The sequence below is a fragment of the Podarcis erhardii genome, assembly GCF_964252035.2.
Source record: "Podarcis erhardii genome assembly, chromosome: 5".
NCBI lineage: Eukaryota > Metazoa > Chordata > Lepidosauria > Squamata > Lacertidae > Podarcis > Podarcis erhardii.
This window is the reverse complement of record NC_138509.1, coordinates 79,454,983-79,475,679: the sequence shown is the minus strand read 5'-3', so window position 1 is coordinate 79,475,679 and position 20,697 is coordinate 79,454,983. Positions and strand designations below refer to the sequence as shown.

Sequence of the window (20,697 nt, the reverse complement as noted above, 5' to 3'; positions counted from 1 at the left end):
GCATGTATTCAAAGGGACACACTCAGGGTAGCAGTTGACGACATTCATGCAAGCCTACGTGTGCTTACACAGAAGTAAGCACCACTAAACATAGCGGGGCTTACTTCTGAGTCAAGGCAATTCTGTCATAAATGTTATGACTATGCCAAAGTACAATTTTATTTGATAAATATGTTGCAACTGGTGCATTTAATGTGGTTAAAGCAATTAAATAAGTTTAGGTTTGATAAGACGGTATTGCATATGTACTTTGATTCCCAGCAATCCTAAAACAAGATCCCCGCCCCGCTGGCTTCAAAATTTCCAAAAGTTTTACATCTCCAATTTACAGTGGTGTCCCGCAAGACGAATGCCTCGCAAGACGAAAAACCCACTAGACGAAAGGGTTTTCCGTTTTTCGAGGCGCTTCGCAAGACGAATTTCCCTATGGGCTTGCTTCGCAAGACGAAAACGTCTTGCGAGTCTTTTCCCTCTTCCCACCCTTTTTCTAAGCCGCTAATAGCGCTAATCCGCTAAGCCGCTAATAGGGGTGCTTCGCAAGACAAAAAAACTGCTAGACGAAGAGACTCGCGGAACGGATTATTTTCGTCTTGCGAGGCACCACTGTATAATAAGCACTCAAGAAAGGCAGTAGCATATTCTTCTATACGGTAGTTTCGTTTTTACTTCTCGTGTGTAAGTTAAGAATTTACCAAAGCAATAATGTAAGCAAACAACAAAATCAGCAGCAGCTGTATTTTTTTAAATACTGCAGATATATACCGGTTTATGTTGTGACACATGCGGGGGATGAGTCTTGATAGGAACATAAGGGACTCCCAGTGTGGAGCATCTTTGCTGGAGATCCCACATACATAGCTGTAGGAGCGGCAATCACCCTGCAAAGCAGCAAAACAAAATCCACAGCTGAAACATTTGCATTAGCTGAAACCTCATCGAGTTCTTTCCTTGCAACAAGTTATATACCGTCCGACACTCCAGTTTGCACACTGCTGTGTATGGAGATGTGGGGAAAGAGGTACAAAGGATTAAGTTAGCAAAATTTAATTCAGAAAAGCTTACTTGAAATGCCTGATGAAATTATGCCTACCCAAAATGCCTTAAATTCAATGGGGGGGGGGTCCTACCTGATGTCAGCCAAGGGGCAGCTTCACAGAGCCAGGCACAGAATGCTGAATATGCACAGATTCTGGCAGATATGAGCCTTGCTTCTCAGTCATGGGGGACCACTAAACATGACTCCCCTGAATACTTCTGGGATCAGACAGGAATATGAAGCATCAAGTGGTCTGAACCCTGGACCCAAGTTAAGGGCCTTGCAACAAGGACTGGTAAGGTAGAGCTGAGCGATATCCCGTTTTAAACATCGTGATATACCTATACAGTGGTACCTCGGTTTAAGAACAGTCCTGTTTACGAACGATTCAGTTTACGAACTCCGCAAAACCGGAAGTAGTGTCCTGGTTTGCAAACTTTACCTCGGTCTAAGAACGGAATCTGAACAGTGGAAGGGCACCGGCGGCAGGAGGCCTCATTAGGAAAGTGCGCCTCAGTTTAAGAACGCTTTTGGTTTAAGAACGGACTTCCAGAACAGATTAAGTTCATAAACCGAGGTACCACTGTATCACGATGTCTGAAATAAAGATGCAACTATGTAGAGGCAAACGGAGTACAGTGGTGCCCCGCAAGACGAATGCCTCGCAAGACGAAAAACTCGCTAGACGAAAGAGTTTTCCGTCTTTTGAGTCATTCCGCAAAACGAATTTCCCTATGGGCTTGCTTCGCAAGACGAAACGTCTTGCGAGTTCTTTTCCCTTTTTTTAAAGCCGCTAAGCCGCTAATAGCCGTGCTTCGCAAGACAAAAAAACTGCTAGACGAAGAGACTCGCGGAACGGATTAATTTTGTCTTGTGAGGCACCACTGTACTGGCAGCTGCTACTACTTAGGGGGTCTAAAACTGATGCATTTTTGCTTATCTTTAACAGCTGTTATTTTATAGTAATAAGCAACAGGAAGCAGGAGCCACAAGAGAAGTGATGGCCGGATTCGCGGTTTTCCCGATATTGGATTTTTTTACACAGTGCACGCACATGCGCGCGCACACACATACACTGTGATTCTCGATAAATTGACAAGTCATACATTATGAAACTGTTATCATGATACGGGCTTCAAACCAATTTTGGACAATGTATTGATGTATCACCCTGCCTATTGGTAGCATATGGGTAGCCAGTACAGTCGTACCTCAGAAGTCGAACGGAATCCATTCCAGACGTCTGTTCAACTTCCAAAACAATTGGGAACCAAGGTGCAGCTTGCGACTGGCTGCAGGAACCCGACGGACGTTCAGGTTCCAAAGAACATTCGCAAACTGGAACACTCACAAGGCATTCGACTTCCAAGGTACGACTGTACAAGCTTTTAAGCACCAGAGTTATCATCAACTCTAGCTTGTGGCATCTTAAATCAGCCACAGCATCCAGGCCAAGCTCATGATGCATTGCAATGATCAAATTGCCAATCTAGGAATCACCAGGTTGAGGCAAGACCGTTTCAAGGATGTAGCTGGCGAAAGGCACTCCTAGCCACCTGAGCTTCTAAGCAACTAAGATGAATCCAAGCGCAGCCCTGAACTGCGAGCCCCTTCTTTCAGAGGGATTGGGACTCTGTCCAGAACAGACAACTGGCCTATCTCCTAGAGCCAATAAAGCTACAACGCATGCAGTTCCGAGCCTTTAATTGGCTTTGTGTCTGACAGGTGCCTGAACTGCACCAGGAAAGCAGAACTGGTTTGTTTGTTTGTTTGTTTACTTGTTTATTGAAAAGCATTCCTCAGCCCCAACGTATTTCAAGTATCTCTAAGTGGCATAGAAAAATAGCACAATGATAATAATAGGACAGTATAAGGAGGACAGTAAAACGAGTCTTATAAAAGCAGAACAGGTAAAAGCAGAATTTTGTCTGCAGTGAGCAAATTGGTAGGAATATATGTATGAGCCTCCAGCTGCTGCTTCTCCAACGGAAGCCTGAACCTGATGGAATACGGTGTGAGTGATGCTATTTAATCTTAAGAATGCTTCAGTATTTCCAAGCCTTACCAAAGCGACCATTCAGACATTTAGAGGCTGTCACATATATTTTTTAAAAATAGCTCTTCCATTGCTTAATCCCAATCCATTTTGGATGTACCCTATTTTGGCTCCAAAAACACTAAATTTGTTACCTGAAATCTAGCCATGCAAGTTTTACGTATTATTACCACAGCGGCAACGCACTCACCTGTACTCCTACAGTTTTGATTGGCAGCAGAAAGGCATTCAACGAATGTAGACTTGTGATTTGCATCAGTTTCTCCTGGTCTTCCTCAGTTGTACATGCTTTGACCCTCTGCAACAGAGTGTGAGGCTGGGCAGCAAAGGGAAAAAGTCCAATCAAAACACCTGAGATTATTACCGTATTTTTCGCCCTATAGGACGCACCGTCCCATAAGGCGCACCTAGTTTTTTGGGGGGCAAATAAAGGGAAAAAATTATTTTTCCCCCCAGGTGCGGGGCTGGGGCGGGGGAGGCCCGAGCTTCCCTGCCCCAGCCCCCAAACAGGCAGCTCTCTGCAAGCCGTGGGAGCCCAGCGCTGGCTCCCGCTGCTTGCGGAGAGGCCCGCGAAGCCTGGACGCGCTGAGCTCAGCGCGCGCAGGCTTCGGCATGCAGGCAACTTTCCGCAAGCAGCGGGAGCGCTCCCGCTGCTTGCGGAGAGGTCCGCGAAGCCTGCAGAGCGAGAGGGGTCGGTGCGCACCGACCCCTCTCGCTCTCCAGGCTTCAGCGAAAGCCTGCATTCACCCCATAGGACGCACACACATTTTCCCTTCATTTTTGGAGGGGAAAAAGTGCATCCTATAGGGCGAAAAATACGGTACTCGGCTATATCTCACTGGAAGCTAGTGTTTTGCATAGAGGCAGAGGTTGGAAAATAAGGGGTTCTTCAACGAAGAGGCCAGGAGTGTGGCTAGACCAGTGCTGCCATATCATGTTAGTTTAAGGTCCAATTTGTTATTTCTAAACCACCCATCATCTACTACACACGGTACAAATATATAATCCATGGGTTGGCAGACTAAGGCCCAGGGGCCAGATCCGGCCCAATCGCCTTCTAAATCCGGCCCACAGATGGTCCTGGAATCAGCGCCTTTTACATGAGTAGAATGTGTCCTTTTCTTTAAAATTCATTTCTGGGTTATTTGTGGGGCCTGCCTGGTGTTTTTACATGAGTAGAATGTGTGCTTTTGTTTGAAATGCATCTCTGGGTTATTTGTGGGGCATAGGAATTCGTTCATTTTTATTTTTATTGTCAAAATATATTCCAGCCCCCCACAAGGTCTGAGGGACCTTGCTTAAAAAGTTTGCTGACCCCTGAATCAGAGGCATTCCCAGTTGGAAGCACTTGGCTACTCCTGTGATAAATGCAAGATAACATCAAATGCTGTTGGATTCCGACTCCAACCAATCCAGACAGCATAGCCAATGGCAAGGAATGCTGGGAGTTGTAGTCCCAGCAACACTGGGAGGGCACCATGCTAGCTACATCTGATATAACAGATACAAAAGAGGGAACCCGTTTTAAATTGCTAGGCTATGAAGGATCAGAACATAAGGGTAGAAACCAAGACAGAAGACATAAAATGGGGAGCGGAGGGGATTCATCTCGAGAACTTTATTGAAGGAAGAAAAGAAACTGCAGGGCCTACTCTGCAAACAATGGCTTATGGAGAACTAACAGGGAAAGCCAGCATAATCTGATGGGAAACACAGGAAGGGAAGGTGAGGATATGGAGCAGGAGGGATGGGAAGAAAGTGCACTAGAAAGAATAATGTCTTGAGGGTTCTTCAGCAAGTGGCGTAAGGAAATTGAAATAAAGGGACAATTAAGCCAAGCTTATCTATCGCAGTGGCTTATCATAATCCACATAGGAATTTATACCCTTCAATTCTAGTCACAATTAATTACCTTTTTAACACTCGCAGAAAAGTCTGCTATGATTTTCAAAATGTTGTTCGTTTCAGGGAAGTCTTTGCAAACATACGGTTCTTCGGCACATATTACCCTAATTGCAAGGCCAGGACCTGAAAAAAAAACAGTATTGGAACAGCACCGTGGAATCAGTTACCAACATATAAGTGGCAATTTGTATTTCAGCAATGCTACGTACATGACTGCACTTATGAGTGTTTTGGCCATGTTGCCATTTATTTGCAACACACTTGGCTTGCATATGCAAAGGCAGCAGTGAGGTCTGAAGCACTATTTACTCCTATTGTGAGGCTTCACTTGAAAAAAGGGGCTGTATGCTCACTCCTGCTCCCAGCTCCATGTGCTACTTCCTTGATCTTCCTTGCCCTATAATTGGCTTCCGTTTCTCCTCCCCACCAAATAGCCCAAACCCCTTCGCATTCTTCAGCTGCAAGGCAAGCTTGGAGAAGTTTACACTGCATTGTTTGGAAAGACAATTATGCAGTGAAATCTTGCAAGACATGCTCCCTGCGTGCCTGGCTTATTTTCACCTGGCTTGGGAGGCCAGGGCCTTGACTGTTTCTGCAGCTCAGCATGGCTACAGATTGTGGGGAGAGGGCATTGTCTAAGGCAGGCATAGGCAAACTCGACCCTCCAGATGTTTCGGGACTACAACTTCCATCTTCCCTGACCACTGGTCCTGTTAGCTAGGGATGATGGGAGTTGTAGTTCCAAAAACATATGGAGAGCCGAGTTTGCCTATGCCTGGTCTAAGGGTTGTTGCTGGGGTCAAGATCTAGCTTTGGAGATGTTATTATTTTTGCTGTTAACTAGGTTTTCTTTTTATGGTTTAATTATAAACTATCAGTGGCTTGTTAAATTTCATTGCTCATTTAAAAAGAGGAGGCGTTTCCCTAAGTTTATTGCTCATGACCATTTAAACTTTGTGACGCCTTGCAACTGTTAGTGAGCCGGGTTAACCTTTTGATGTTGTGAGACCCGCTGAGCACCGTTGTATTATGGAAAAACAGCATACAAATACGCCGTGTTGGAATTGCATACAAATTCAGTAAAAAACATCATTTTTAAAAAGATTCCACTTAAAACTGTGCAAGTTTTTTACTACAATAGAGTTTCTATTGCAAAGTTTTAACACTGTCTATAGTCTGTTAGTTAGGCTCCAACCACAGTCATCTGTATACACACTTCCATGAACAGAAAATCTTTCCTTTTGCAGAAGGGCAGCAGTGGATCCACTTCCTGGTGAATTCTGCTAGTGCGATGATGCCCTGGGCAGCATCAAGGATCACCATGGTTGAGCAGGGGGTCCACCATTAAGAGCCCCCTGGGAGATAGACTCATTGAGAGAGGAGGCCCCTGTGAAGGATGTGTTGCTCAAAGTTCCCTCAAAACCTGGAACAGAAACCACCTATACAGTGGTACCTCTGGTTGCGAATGGGATACGTTCTGGAGCCACGTTCGCAACCTGAAAGGAACGCAACCCGTGTCTGCGCACGCATGGGTCGCAATTCGCCGCTTCTGCACATGATGTCATTTTGTGCATCTGTGCATGTGGCGAAACCCGGAAGTAACCCTTTTCGGTACTTCTGGGTCGCCGCGGGACGCAACCTGAAAAGACGTAACCTGAACCGAACGTAACAAGAGGTATGGCTGTACCTGGGAATGGGTGTCTTGAAACCAGCTCTTCCGGCAGACCCAGTTCTCTCCCAAGCACTCTCACTTCGTCCTTATGGAAATCTTTCAGTGGTTCTATTACCTTCCCCTGCAATGGAAAACAGCACATTTCGCATTCGGGCCCTCTCTTTGGAGTAATACAGAACTAATGAGAAAACAAATCTAATACAACGATGCCGCTATACAACTGGGACTGTAATTTAAACCTCGCTTCTCCCACCCCAATGAAAACGTCGCAGGAGCCAAAGCAACAGGGAAATGATTCAAAGCACTTGGTAGGGAGGTCTTAGAAACTGCTGCGATAAGGCATAAACGTATAAAATTAATGCAGTCTAGCTGTTTTTGGTGACTAAACCAGAACAAATTCTGATTTATATCATAGACTGGATCTGAAATGGTTGTTCTGTTTATCCAGTATAAAAATCTCTTTGTAAGTTGTCCTGTATACAAATATACAGGGTTAGTATTGGGGGTGAGGGAAGGCCTTTTTACATGAAAGGACCACCACCAATTTCTAAAAGCGTTACTTGAAAATACTGCCTAAAATGCTCAACGCTACATACAAAGCCATGAAGGAAATGCAACAGGTCTTGTGTTTCTTACCACAGTCAACAGGCCCATCTGAACAATTAGACGTAACTTTCTATTTACCTCTTCCCTCAGCTTTCTGATGAGCTCTGTGTCGTTGTGATGAGTCTTGATGACTTCTGCTTTGCCACTGGCAACCACAGAAGCACTTTCAATGAGGTCGGGCCTCAACGTTCCCTGAGCGAGGAAGACTTCTTCCGGTTTCAGGTTCATTTCTCCAATAACTTCATTAGCAATCTACGGGGTTTGGGGGTGGGAGAAGAGGAGAAGATGCTTCCCTGTAACCAAGTCCTCAAATTTTATTACAAACTGTAAGGTAAAGGTACCCCTGCCCGTACGGGCCAGTCGTGTCCGACTCTAGGGTTGCGTGCTCATCTCACTCTAGAGGCCGTGAGCCGGCGCCATCCGAAGACACCTCCAGGTCATGTGGCCAGTGTGACAAAGCTGCTCTGGCAAGCCAGCACCAGCGCGGCACACGGAAACACCGTTTACCTTCCCGCTATAAAGCGGTCCCTATTTATCTACTTGCACTTAAGAGTGCTTTTGAACTGCTAGGTGTGTAGGAGCAGGGACCGAACGACGGGAGCTCACCCCGCCGCGGGGATTTGAACCACCGACCATACGATTGGCAAGTCCTAGGCACTGAGGTTTTACCCACAGCGCCACCCGCGTCCCTTACAAACTGTAGGCTTCATTTTTCCTCAATAACTGCAGCCTTCTCTGCATGATAAGGAGATATTCACGCTCCGTGCCTTCCACTTAGTAGGAAGCATAAATTTAATTTACCAACGTTTATCCATCCCCTTTTATTGTTAATGTAACAACTGATTTTCCCAAAGCTATGAACTCTGTAACACTGGGAAGAAACACTGAACTGTATGACAATGTAGCCTTCTCCATATTTTTTCAACCGTAGATATTACACTATTACAACATACTAAATGTATTGTTTCTGTTGGCACAACAATAAGCGTATGTGTGTGTGTGTGTTTGTGTATGAGATTAATGTTTGGCATTTTACACACTGTGTTTCTACCACAGTTTTTTTTACCATGCAAGCTGTTAGCAAAAATGCATTCGTTATTTTTTAGCCAAGCTAGCAATAAATAAACTCTTAAGAGTCTGTTCCAGCTGCGGCAGCAACCTCTTTCTAATGATGCAAGCATTCCCTTTATAGCTATTTGTGAATTAAGTGTCAGGGTTAGAGAACAAGTACTTTAAGGGCCGCCCTGCCCTGCCAGTGCAGAATTACAACATGGTCATTCTGAGCATACACAAAATGCAAAGGACAGTGGGTAACCTCTACTGGACAAAAGGATGGGTTCTACTTTAAAGCCTATTACATTTCATCTATATTAAAAGCTGGACTCCAGTTATAGGTACTCTGTTGAGGAAGGAGCTGCAGCCCAATCAACTACTGCCACCATTTCAGTGATCTTCCTGGCTATTCCAGAGCTGTGGAACGTCCTTGAAAAAAAGGAAAACAACACTTCTCCAGCCAGTAAGGCTCAATCTTGTTATTCCTATTCAGATCTCCTTACAAATCTATACCACATCTGGGTGAAACATCTGGAGCTACCACCAATTCATTTAACCAGAGGCCTCTAGTCCAAGGAAAAAGTAAAATAAGGACGTATTAAAATAAGAACAGTATATTCTAACTAGCCATTACACTTGAAATATATCCTAAAGGAGGTAACCTAAGGTCTTCATAATGAGATGGAGGTTGACCCTTTGGGGTGTAATATCACTGTGACGATGTCTCGGTCATGCTACGAGCACATCTCTGAACAAGAATGCATCTCAAAAATGTTGGGAACTGCTGAATTAACAGAAAAGAGGTTTTTCAGCTCCATGTCTAGAGATTGTAATTTGGAAGCAAAATGCCCAAATCAGCTAATGGGCGCACGCACACACGCGCACACACACAGAGCTAGAAAATGTAAAACTTTAAAACTGTGAAAATTCAACATCCTCCTCTTGAAAACTAGGTCAGGGAGGGGAAGGGTACATTCGAAGTTTCTCCCTAAATTCTAGAACAGATACCTTCACAAAGGTGTCACCAATAATTTTGCGTTTTTCCTCGGGACTTGTTGTCATATTCAGTGTTTTGCTAATCCTTTTTCTTGGAGTTCTGTCTTCCTCAGAGATGGGCAGAGTTGTTGTGCCATTGTAGAACGAATGAGCTGCATTTACCACTGAAGAAACAGACAAGGTTTGCTGTTAAGAAAAACTCTGAAATTATATGAGAACTCGCATGCTCAGATACTCCCTTACCCATGTCCAACTAAAACATCTTCCCCCCCCCAACAAAAACATTTCCTTTGCTCCCCCCCCCCAAGTTATACTATAGCAGGCATAGGCAAACTCAGCCCTCCAGATGTTTTGAGACTACAATTCCCACCATCCCTGGCCACTGGTCCTGTTAAATAGGGATGATGGGAGTTGTAGTCCCAAAACATCTGGAGGGCCGAGTTTGCCTATGCCTGTACTATAGCTTTATCAAATTGGGGGGGGGGGGGACAGATCAGTTTAAACACAGGGTACTAAAGAAAAAAACAATTTGGCAACTAAACTGTAGAATCTAAAAACATACTGAATGCTGGCTTTTACAGACTCTTGTTTATTGGCATAATAAAAGGCAAAATTGTAAACTGCAGCCAGTCATTACCCACAAGACAGAGAAATGAGAGTACCCTTTCTTCCATGACAGTGTGTAAGTAATCCCAAAAGATGACAAGAGGAGTCTTGTTATATTATCGCTACTATTGTCACGACACTTTAAAAAGCAACAGAACCAGGAGACAGATCCCTGTTCTGCAAACCTTACAATAAAGACACGGGAGAATCAGAGATTACAGGCAAGGAGTATTGACAACATCTGGTCTGGGAGCAGAGGGACTACCTCACAAAGTCTGTGTCGTTCTTGCTTCCGGACTCGGCCATTAACCAAGAGGAGGCATTTTCCCAGAACAAACAACTATCCTAACTCGGAGCCACTGGAGAATGCATTAAACCAAACATTTCATGGGAAAATATGGCAATTAATAATAATAATAATTTATTATTTATACCCCACCTATCTGGTTGGGTTTCCCCAGCCATTCTGGGTGGCTCCCAACAGAATATTAAAAACACAATAAAACATCAAACTTCAGATGTCTTCTAAATGTCAGGTAGTTGTTTATTTCCTTGACATCTGATGGGAGGGCATTCCACAGGGCGGGCGCCACTGCCGAGTAGGCCCTCTGCCTGATTCCCTGCAACCTCACTTCGCGCAGTGAGGGAACCACCAGAAGGCCCTCGGTGCTGGACCTCAGTGCTTGGGCTGAACAATGGGGGTGGAGACGCTCCTTCGGGTATCCTGGGCTGAGGCCATTTAGGGCCTTAAAGGTCAGCACCAACACTTTGAATTGTGCTCGGAAACGTACTGGGAGCCAATGTAGGCCTTTCAGGACTGGTGTTACATGGTCTCTGCGGCTGTGAAAAGGGGGGGGGGAGCAAGGGAAAGTTTGAGCCACACAGGCATTCTAGGGGAAGTTTATGGGGCAGAAAGGGAGCGTGGGTGAGCCTGAAAACAGGAGAAGGATATGCGACAGAGGGGGTAGCTTCTAACATCGTGCCGAGAGATCTTTTATTTCTAATCAGCAGACTGTCCTGTTGGTTTGAAGTTCCAGCAGATGTTTTCCAAGAAAAATAAAATCCTAAATTGGGGTGTACTCCCAGAGTCGTTAGATGAGAGGTCCCATCACTCCTGGCCATTGGCCATGCTGAATGGGATGGAATCCAACAACATTGGAAGGCAGCATGTTGGCTAGCTATAGCTGTAGAAGAATCTGCATTTTCTGGGCTACAGACACTGAAAAGCAGTTAATGGTCTGAAACAAATTAATGTTAAAACTAACTAACTAACTAACTAACTTACAAATGCAGATACAGATAGGTAGCCGTGTTGGTCTGCCATAGTCAAAACAAAACAAATTCCTTCCAGTAGCACCTTAAAGACCAACTAAGTCAGTTCTTGGTATGAGCTTTCGTGTGCATGCAGAAGTGTGGTATCTGAAGAAGTGTGCATGCACACGAAAGCTCATACCAAGAACTGACTTAGTTGGTCTTTAAGGTGCTACTGGAAGGAATTTGTTTTGTTTTTACAAATGCAGAAACTAGCATTATGGAAAGAAACCGGAACTTCAGGGTTTTTTTTTCCATTTTTTGTATTCGTGAAGAAGGGAGTGCTGTTCTACCTTTGACTTGAATTCCCAACTTTTTGAGTGCTTCTTCCACAGACTGGCTTTCCCTCTTGCGCATGAATCCATTATCTATGTGCACAGCTATCACCTGGTCTTGATTTAAAGCCCGGTTCAGTAAAGCTGTACACACTGTTGAGTCCACGCCTCCACTGAGTAAAACCTGCAAGGGTTGATGGGGGCAGGGCGAGAATCATTAAAATGAATTTCAATAAACAGAAAAATGCCTTCATCTACACACTGAAGTTCATTTGCTTTACTACCTTTTCCATGGTTTACTGAAGTATCAAAGCCACAGTACACCAAACATGGTAGGATAGCATCCCACTCTTTTTGTAAAAAATGACATAGGCTAAAGCAGCCTTTGCTGACCTGATGCCCTCCAGGTGTTTTTGACTACAATTCCCATCAGCTCCAGCCAGCATAGGGGGCTGATGGGAGTTGTAGTCCAAAACATCCAAAGGGCACCAGGTTAGCGAAGGCTGGGCTGAACCATGTAAACAGGAAGCAGTAAGTTACATTATAAGCAACTGCTATTCTTATGAAGAGGAATGAGCATTGAAATCAAACTTTCAAAATCTTACCAGGACTTTTGATGAGCCTACTTTTTCTTTTATGTCTCGAATGCACTCCAGTTCTCTGTTTTGAACGGTGAAGGTGCCGCTGCAGCCAGCAATATCGTAAAGGAAGTTTTTCAGCATTGCTTTTCCGTTCACTGTTAGGCTAACTTCAGGATGGAACTGGGCTCCGTACAGTTTTTTAGATTCATTTGCTATAGCTTGGGGTGTGAAAAGAAAAGTCAGAACACTTAAGAATCACATCAATATGGACAAGAGACCATTTATATTTGGGTAGTAAATTGCAAATCAACAATAAAACTAACCAGAGGGAAGTATTTGTTAAACTATGGTTAAATTTTGTATCTACCACCATCCTTCCTGGGGAAATCTAAGCATATACTATTGTTACGCTGTGTGTAGATGAACATTATTACTATTATTATTATTATTATTATTATTAACCTATTGGTCACTTTTTTGACAAAGTTAACACAAAGCAACTTAAACAATAAAGAACGCATACATTAAAACCAGTATAAAAACAAGAGAAAAATCTAAAACACATAATCTAAAACACATTCAGCTATGCGAGGCTTAAATGTGGTTAATCTGAGGCAAGGAAACAAACAGTATATGCTGAACAAAATACCAGAATAAGACTTTCTTTCTGTAGTAAGGATTGCTCTTGGCTTACTGAACACGATTCAAGTGAAATAAACCCTTGTCTGGACACAACACTGAGCCAGGAATCGTGGTTTGCTCCCCACGCATGATAGCAGGCAAGCTCAGAACCACCCAAATTATCCTGAATGTGCCAAACCATCAACTGTGATTGCCCACAATGTGATCGGGGTCAAAGCTGTTTCCCACATGAATTCCTTTGCAAGATGATCACAACACTGTGGTATCCAAACTTCTCTAATTTAAAATACTATTAAAAAAAATAACTCCTGTTAACTTCTGTTTCAATTGGACCTTATCGATACACATTTTTAAATTCTTAAGCTTTGCTAGGAATCCAAGATGCAAAATGCTTGCCATTTAAATGTACAGATATGGGAGATTCCCAGGTTCTTTATGAGCCAGTCAATGGTTAACAAGGAGGAAAATACAAACCTGCTATAACATTTCCAGACTGTGCAACAACCTTGAATCCATCTGCTACTTTATCTACACTATCTCCATGAGTGAGGAGCACAATCTCGTCCTTCTGAAGTCCCCTAAGTAAAAACAGGAAAAAACACGATCACCAAAACAATGCTTATTACTATTATTATTATTATTATTATTATTTAAAGCCCTTAATGCAAATTTAAGTATACAATAGTTCTATTTATTTATTGCACCAATTAACATTTTTCCATATTTCTTCAAAATGGTTCAGAAGGAACAGATTATGTCCAGAGCAGAGTACCATATTTTTCTGTGTATAAGACGCCCCCATGTATAAGATGCCCCCTGTTTTGGGGGACTCAAATTGAAGAATACGGGAGAAGATGGCTCACCCCCACACGGCGAAAATTCCGCCCCTTGTCTGTCCCCCGCCAGCAGAAGCTGCCAATTGCTTGCCCAATTGCCGCAGCATCAGCCAATCAACGCAGCAACCAATAACACGCCCAACAGCCGCTGACAGCTGCAGCAGCAGCAGCAACCAATCAAATGTCCACCCTATGCACTATCCATGTATAAGACAATCCCCACTTTTTAGCATAATTTTTAAAGAAAAAACCTAGTCTTATACACAGAAAAGTATGATAATTGGGGCGGAGCACAGGGGGCTGCAGGAGGAGGAGAGGAGGGGTAAGTCTTTGTCCTGCTGGTGAAACGCTGAATTCAACCTACACGTTTCCATTAAAAACTGCCCTTTATAAATTTCAAGGATGTCCCACAAATTAGCTTCCCCTTCCAGTATCTGCATACCTGAACAATGAACATGTGTTATCCAGTGTAATGCTGAAGACTCCATCTTCTCTGACATCTTTTTTGTGTACCGTGCCTCCAAACACCTTATTCATCATCTGACAAAATCAGAAAAAGTCAATGAGCTCCCACAATCCAGTCCTACCATCAACAACACTGACCCATCGACAACACTGGGCTCCCCTCCCCCTTTGCACCAGCAGCACCACACACAAAATTAGCCAGGGATCAGGCAACTCATTCAGCATGATGGAAACCCATAGCCAGCGACAAAGCCGCAGCTAATTTAGATATTAAAATTCAACGCTGCATGTAATTTCCATGGGATTCGTAATCCAGCCTCTCTTATGTTTGCCTGCGCTGCTCCCCTCTACACCACTACACAGCAATAGACTGTTTCTCATTTTGTTTTATTTTTAATTCCAAAGGACTCCTACTAGCTACTGAATGATGGGGAATGCTATGGAGGGGAAAGAGAAGGTTTATTAGCTGCTTCTGCCTTTCTTCGGGTATCTAGCTTGCATTAAAAGCACAAATTTAAAGAGTTACCAACAACATACGTGCTCAATTCTGGGAGAAAAATAAGCCAGGTTTAATAAGATATTGTTGCTTTGCAGGGTTTCCCAAAATGGTCAATAGTGATCCCCTGGGGTCTATGAGCTGTGTGTAGGGGATGAATAAAGACCTAGAGGTGGAAAGGGGCCTGGGTGGAAAAGGGGTTTTTGCAAGGCATAGGGCACTAATTTGGAAACTGGAAGTAGGAAGCACGAGCCACAGAAATGAAAGGTATAGGCATCTCCCTGGCATGGTGACTGATGATTAGTAAAAGTTGCTTATACACTGATATCACTTGCCTTTATTTACATTCCAAAGAGTTTGGGGTTGGGGTCAATGAAAGCTTTATAGGCTCGACAAGGGGTCAAGGAACTCAGAAGTGTGGGAAACCCTGTCTTAAAGAGCCCTGAAAAACCTCAGCCCTTCTCAAAGTGCCCTCTGTACCCTAAATACAGAGAGGCAACAAGAGAGTGTGAGTGAGACAGAAGAGTTTGGATTTGATATCCCGCTTTATCACTCCCCTTTAAGGAGTCTCAAGGCGGCTAACATTCTCCTTTCCCTTCCTCCCCCACAACAAACACTCTGTGAGGTGAGTGGGGCTGAGAGACTTCAGAGAAGTGTGACTAGCCCAAGGTCACCCAGCAGCTGCATGTGGAGGAGCGGAGACACGAACCGGGTTCCCCAGATTACAAGACTACCGCTCCTAACCACTACACCACACCACAGTAGCTGCCCCGCACCGCAGAATGCTCACCTGGTACCCATAGTGACATATTTTCAGCACCAGGTGAAGACTTTTTTTTTTGTTGCGCTCATCCATGCACTTTAGCATTGTTTACCACTTTTAACATTAAATTTTATTTTAAAAATTATTCGGCTTTAGTCTGCCCTGAGAGCATTCAATCATATTATTTCCCTCTTCCATTGGGATCACCATACCCCTTTCTATATATTTACTTTTCTCCCCTGTACCATTGTTGCATTTTATCACATTTATTATTTTACTGTATTGTGTTTTGTATTATGGCAAAATTGTACATTCCTAGAAGAATGGGTTACCAGGAGACCAGCAAACGCAAATAATGTTTAGACAAATTTCCTTGACTGGGAGAGATTGGCTAATTGAACCAGTTATGTAGCCTATCATATTTCACCTCCAACTGCAGTGACTAGAGAAGAAAATAAGAACACTTATTTGGGAGAAAACCTCACAGAGCCCAGTGCAATTTTCTGTCAGGCCCACAATCAATAGGGCTGCAAAACATCCCAGAAGGCCTGTTCACAGCATCTTTATAATCTTGAGAGTATTTCCGCTAAAGGATAAGAAAGAGTTATATGTCTCCTCTTTAATTAGCCTCCCAAGGCACAGGGAGATAATTTACATTATTCTTCAGCAGGCTGTGGAGCACTGTTTAGCATCATCTTTGCTCACTTGGCAATACAAATAAATGCATGCCTAATTTTTTCCTATGCCCTATTTAGTTCTTTTGCCCTTGGGCTCATCCCTAGAGCCCACAGCAGCCAAAACACTGAGGGGATGCATTTGAATATTGCATAACACTAATATCGCGGTTGGGTCAATTCCACACAGCAATGCACATTCTGAACTGGTCTGGAGCACAAAGCTTATACGCTCCTTGAAAACACAACCCGGCTGCGCAGATTCGGATTGTTTCCTAATCTGTTCCATTCCCAATTTCAGGACAAAGGTTGAAATAAAGGTGTTCCTGGCAGAGCTCAAATTTGAACACAAGGCCCTATTTTACTGCTGAGGAATGTTTTGGAGGTTTCCTAGGGATTTCCCCTTGAGGAACACCTAACAACCACCTAAACTGCTTTTGAAGAAATAACACCAAAGTGTAGGTTTGCTTCAGGTAAAAATCAGTAAGGTAAATTTGGGGAAGTGTGGCTACCCCTACGCCCCTCCCCACTTTTTTTTACTTAGGTTAACCTCCACAAAGGAGAGGTGCATTTGCCTGTTTCTCAGCATACATTGGGGGGGGGGGATCCAATAATACAATGTAATAACAGAGCTACTGGCTCTGAAACATTCTGAAAAGGGTTTGTGGTAATTGATTGTAAAGGTAAAGGTGAAGGTACCCCTGACCGTTAGGTCCAGTAATGGACGACTCTGGGGTTGCGGCGCTCGTCTCGCTCTATATGCCGAGGGAGCCGGCATTTGTCCGCAGGCAGCTTCCGCGTCATGTGGCCAGCATGACTAAGCCACTTCTGGCGAACCAGAGCAGCGCACGGAAACACCGTTTACCTTCCCGTCGGAGCGGTACCTATTTATCTACTTGCACTTTTTGGCATGCTTTTGAACTGCTAAGTTGGCAGAAGTGAGCACATATTCAATATTTGTTGTTGTTTTATTGTTTGCAAAACCATTTCTAATAAAAAAACCCGATTATTTACACACCTAAAAGAATCCTCTGCAGAGTCTAATAAGCAGTTTGAAGGTTGGAGGTGTGAAAATTGCTTCAAGCTACAATCACAAGAAAACATCTACTGGATAACCGCATCTCGTGTCACTGGATAGCCACTGAACCCAGTTTCAATTGCTTGTAAATGCTTAGGCCTTAATCTCACTGACAGCTGAACCTGTCCTTGGATTATACTGCTCAAGGCTAAAGCTCAGAACGCATTGCTCCTCTATTCTTCCAATTCCCTATACATGGAAGAACATCTACTGTTCTGTGCTCAGGGTCTGGATCAGGCTTCCTTAGCCTCGGCCCTCCAGATGTTTTTTTGGCCTACAACTCCCATGATCCCTAGCTAGCAGGACCAGTGGTCAGGGATGATGGGAACTGTAGTCCCAAAACCTCTGGAGGGCCGAGGTTGGGGAAGCCTGGTCTGGATTTTCCTGGCAATCATGTAAGTCCCTATCTGGAGTCAGAGTGCTATAACCTTAAAACAGATTTGTCACCTAATAATAACATTATAATAATTTATAATTTATTTTTTTCAATACATTTTTATTAAAGTTATACACAAAACAGACATATAATATATATATATATATATATATATATATATATATATATATATATATATATATACACACACACAGAAAAGATTACAAAAAAGGGGTCACTACAACAGAGATATACAAGCCAATTTTTTCCTTTTTCCAACTATACAAAGAAAATAGTTTAGCTACATCATGCAAAAGAAAAAAGAAAAAAGAAAAGAAAAAAGAAAAAGAAAAACACCCTGAACTCCCTTCCACCCTTTTGGTAAGTATCGAATATCTACTTCCATTACGTATTTGATTTTTAATCTATAATCCTAAATTCACTCGCTGGTAGTATTGTTCTAACTCCGCCAGTTCACATTAGACATTTATTCCAATATTGTTCCAGTATTTACTCCAATTTTTCAGAAATTTCTGTTCATCTTGATCTCTTATTTTACCTGTTAATTTATCAAGCTCAGCATAATTTCCATTTTAATCTGCCAGTCATTTATGCTGGGGATGGTTTCCACTTTCCAGTATTGTGCCAACATAATTCTCGCTGCTGTGGTGGCATAGAGGAATATCGTCTTGTCTTCCTTTTTGATTTCTTTGCCCGTCATTCCCAGCAAAAAGGCTTCAGGTCTTTTGGGAAAAGTGTACTTAAGTATTTTTTTAAGCTCATTATAAATTGATTCCCAAAAGCCTTTCACCTTTTTACATGTCCACCATAAATGATATAGGTCACCCTCCACCTCACCACACTTCCAGCATTTCTTATCCTTTAATCTATACATTTTGGCCAATTTCACAGGGGTGTGGTACCACCTATATAACATCTTCCAAACATTTTCTCTCAGTGCCATACATGCTGTAAACTTTATGTTACAATTCCACACTTCCGACCACCTTTCGAAATCGATGTTATAGCCAAAGTCAATTGCCCATTTAATCATTGCCTCCTTCACCTCCTCGTCCTTTGTATACCACTCTAATAGTATATCATAAATTCTGGATAGGGTTTTGTTTTTGCCTTCTACTACTTCTATGTTAAATTTTGATTTTTTATCATCAAAACCCAACTTCTTCTTATCCTCTTTTAACAAATCATTCACCTGGTGGTATTGCAACCATCCAGTGAATAAGCTTTTTATCTCTTCATAAGGTCTGAGTTTGGGCCCTTGGTCTGTTTTTCTTAACATTTCTTCATAGGTGGCGTTTTTCTCCTCCATGTTTGTTCTCTTGACCGTTAAAACCTCTATTGGTGAAATCCACCAGGGAGTCTTTCTTTCAAGGAGGTTTTTATTCCTTTCCCATGCTTGGTATATTGGTCCCCTAAAAATATGGTTTAAAAAGCTCTTGTGGACCTTCACTTTCCCATACCAAAGGTACGAATGCCATCCGTACCAATTATTAAAACCTTCCAGGTCCAATAGGTCTCTATTCTCCAGTTTTATCCAATCTTTTAACCAGAGTATGCAAGCCGCTTCATAGTATAGACTTAGGTCCGGGAGAGAAAAGCCCCCTCTTTCTTTTTTATCTATCAAAATTTTCATTTTTATCCGTGGCCTTTTCCCCTGCCAAATATATTTCGCCAAGGCTCTCTGCCACTCTTTACATTGTTTTAAGCCTTTAAGTATGGGGATAGTTTGAAATAGAAATAGCATTCTAGGCAGAATATTCATTTTAACAACAGCTATCCTCCCCAAAAAGGAGAGTTTCATCCTCCCCCAAATTTCCATGTCTTTCTTTATACTCCTCCAGGTGACATCATAATTATCCTTATATAAATTTATGTTCTTAGCTGTGACCCATATTCCAAGATATTTCACTTTCTTAGCTACCGCAATTTCCGTCCTTCGTTCTAGATCTATCATTTCTTCCTTTGTTAGATTTTTGACCAACATTTTGGTTTTATTTTTATTTACCTTAAGTCCTGCCATGGCTCCAAATTCGTCAATTTTTTGTAAAGCTTCTTTTACGCTATTTTTTGGGTCTTCTAAGGTTAGTACGATGTCATCTGCAAAGGCCTTGATTTTATATTCCCTCTTTCCTACCTTGACTCCTTTAACTTCTGTTGCCCCCCTCAGTCTCTCGTTTAGTATTTCTAATACTGTTATAAACAATAGAGGAGACAGGGGGCAGCCCTGTCTAGTTCCTTTATATATGCTAAAGTATTCTGTTGTGGTGTTATTTATTACCACTTTTGCCTTCTGTTCCTTATATATTGCTTCTATGCCTTTTCTAAATTTCTCTCCCATTCCCATCGTTTCCAGACTTTTCTTCAAGAAATCCCACGAGATATTATCAAACGCCTTTTCAGCGTCTATGAACACCAAGGCCGCTTGTCTATCTATACTCATATCCAAATATTCAATAATATCTATCAAGTTCCTTACATTTTCCCTTAATTGTCTCCCTGGGAGGAAGCCCGTTTGATCTTTATGTATTTTATTGTTCAGGACCTTTTTTAATCTTTCCGCCATTATATCTGCAAATAGCTTGTAATCATTATTTAATAATGAAATTGGCCTATAGTTTTTCACTTCCAAGGTATCTGCATCTTTTTTAGGAATCAAGGTGATATATGCTTCCTTCCAGGTATTCGGGATCCTTCCTTCCTTTAATATATTATTCATCACTTCTCCTAACACTGGGGATATTTGGTTACTTAGCGTTTTGTAGTATTTGGCCGAAAGGCCATCTGGCCCTGGCACTTTCCCACTTTTCATCTTTTTAATGGCCTTCTTTATCTCTCCTTGAGTAATTGTCTGGTCTAATATCTCTTTTTCTTCTTTTGAAATTTGTTTTAGGTGATGTTCTTGCAAAAAGCAGTCTATTTCTTGTTTTGTTTCCTTTCCTCTTTTATATAAATCCTTATAATATTTTTGGAATATCTTTCTTATTTCTTTTGGTTCTTCCACAATCCTTTCTCCTTCCCTTATCTTACTAATCGTGTTTTGTTTTCTTCTTTCTCTTATTTGCCACGCCAAATATTTGCCTATCTTATTTGCAGATTCAAACGTCCTCTGATTCATCATTTTAATTTTCCATTCTACCTCTTGGTCAATTATTGTAGAAAATTTAGCTTGTAGTATCTTTATATTCTGCTTTGCGGTCTCCTCACTGGGGTTGATAGTTAACTTTCTTTCATTTTCCATAATCTGTGTTA

At 42.5% G+C, this 20,697-nt stretch overlaps 1 protein-coding gene across 2 annotated transcripts in view; it reads right to left on the bottom strand.

Moving 5' to 3' along the window:
* The window catches only part of GMPS (guanine monophosphate synthase), a 54,915-nt gene that overhangs the window by 7,097 nt on the left and 27,121 nt on the right, over positions 1-20,697 (bottom strand). For both annotated transcript variants that reach the window (XM_081862418.1, XM_081862419.1), the window contains exons 4-13: positions 14,018-14,115; positions 13,214-13,317; positions 12,122-12,315; positions 11,535-11,700; positions 9,337-9,488; positions 7,354-7,527; positions 6,685-6,790; positions 5,005-5,120; positions 3,283-3,408; positions 763-878 (exon numbers count right to left, since the gene is read on the bottom strand). In XM_081862418.1, coding sequence (XP_081718544.1) covers positions 763-878; positions 3,283-3,408; positions 5,005-5,120; positions 6,685-6,790; positions 7,354-7,527; positions 9,337-9,488; positions 11,535-11,700; positions 12,122-12,315; positions 13,214-13,317; positions 14,018-14,115 — 1,352 coding nt within the window. The remainder of the gene's footprint in view (positions 1-762; positions 879-3,282; positions 3,409-5,004; positions 5,121-6,684; positions 6,791-7,353; positions 7,528-9,336; positions 9,489-11,534; positions 11,701-12,121; positions 12,316-13,213; positions 13,318-14,017; positions 14,116-20,697) is intronic.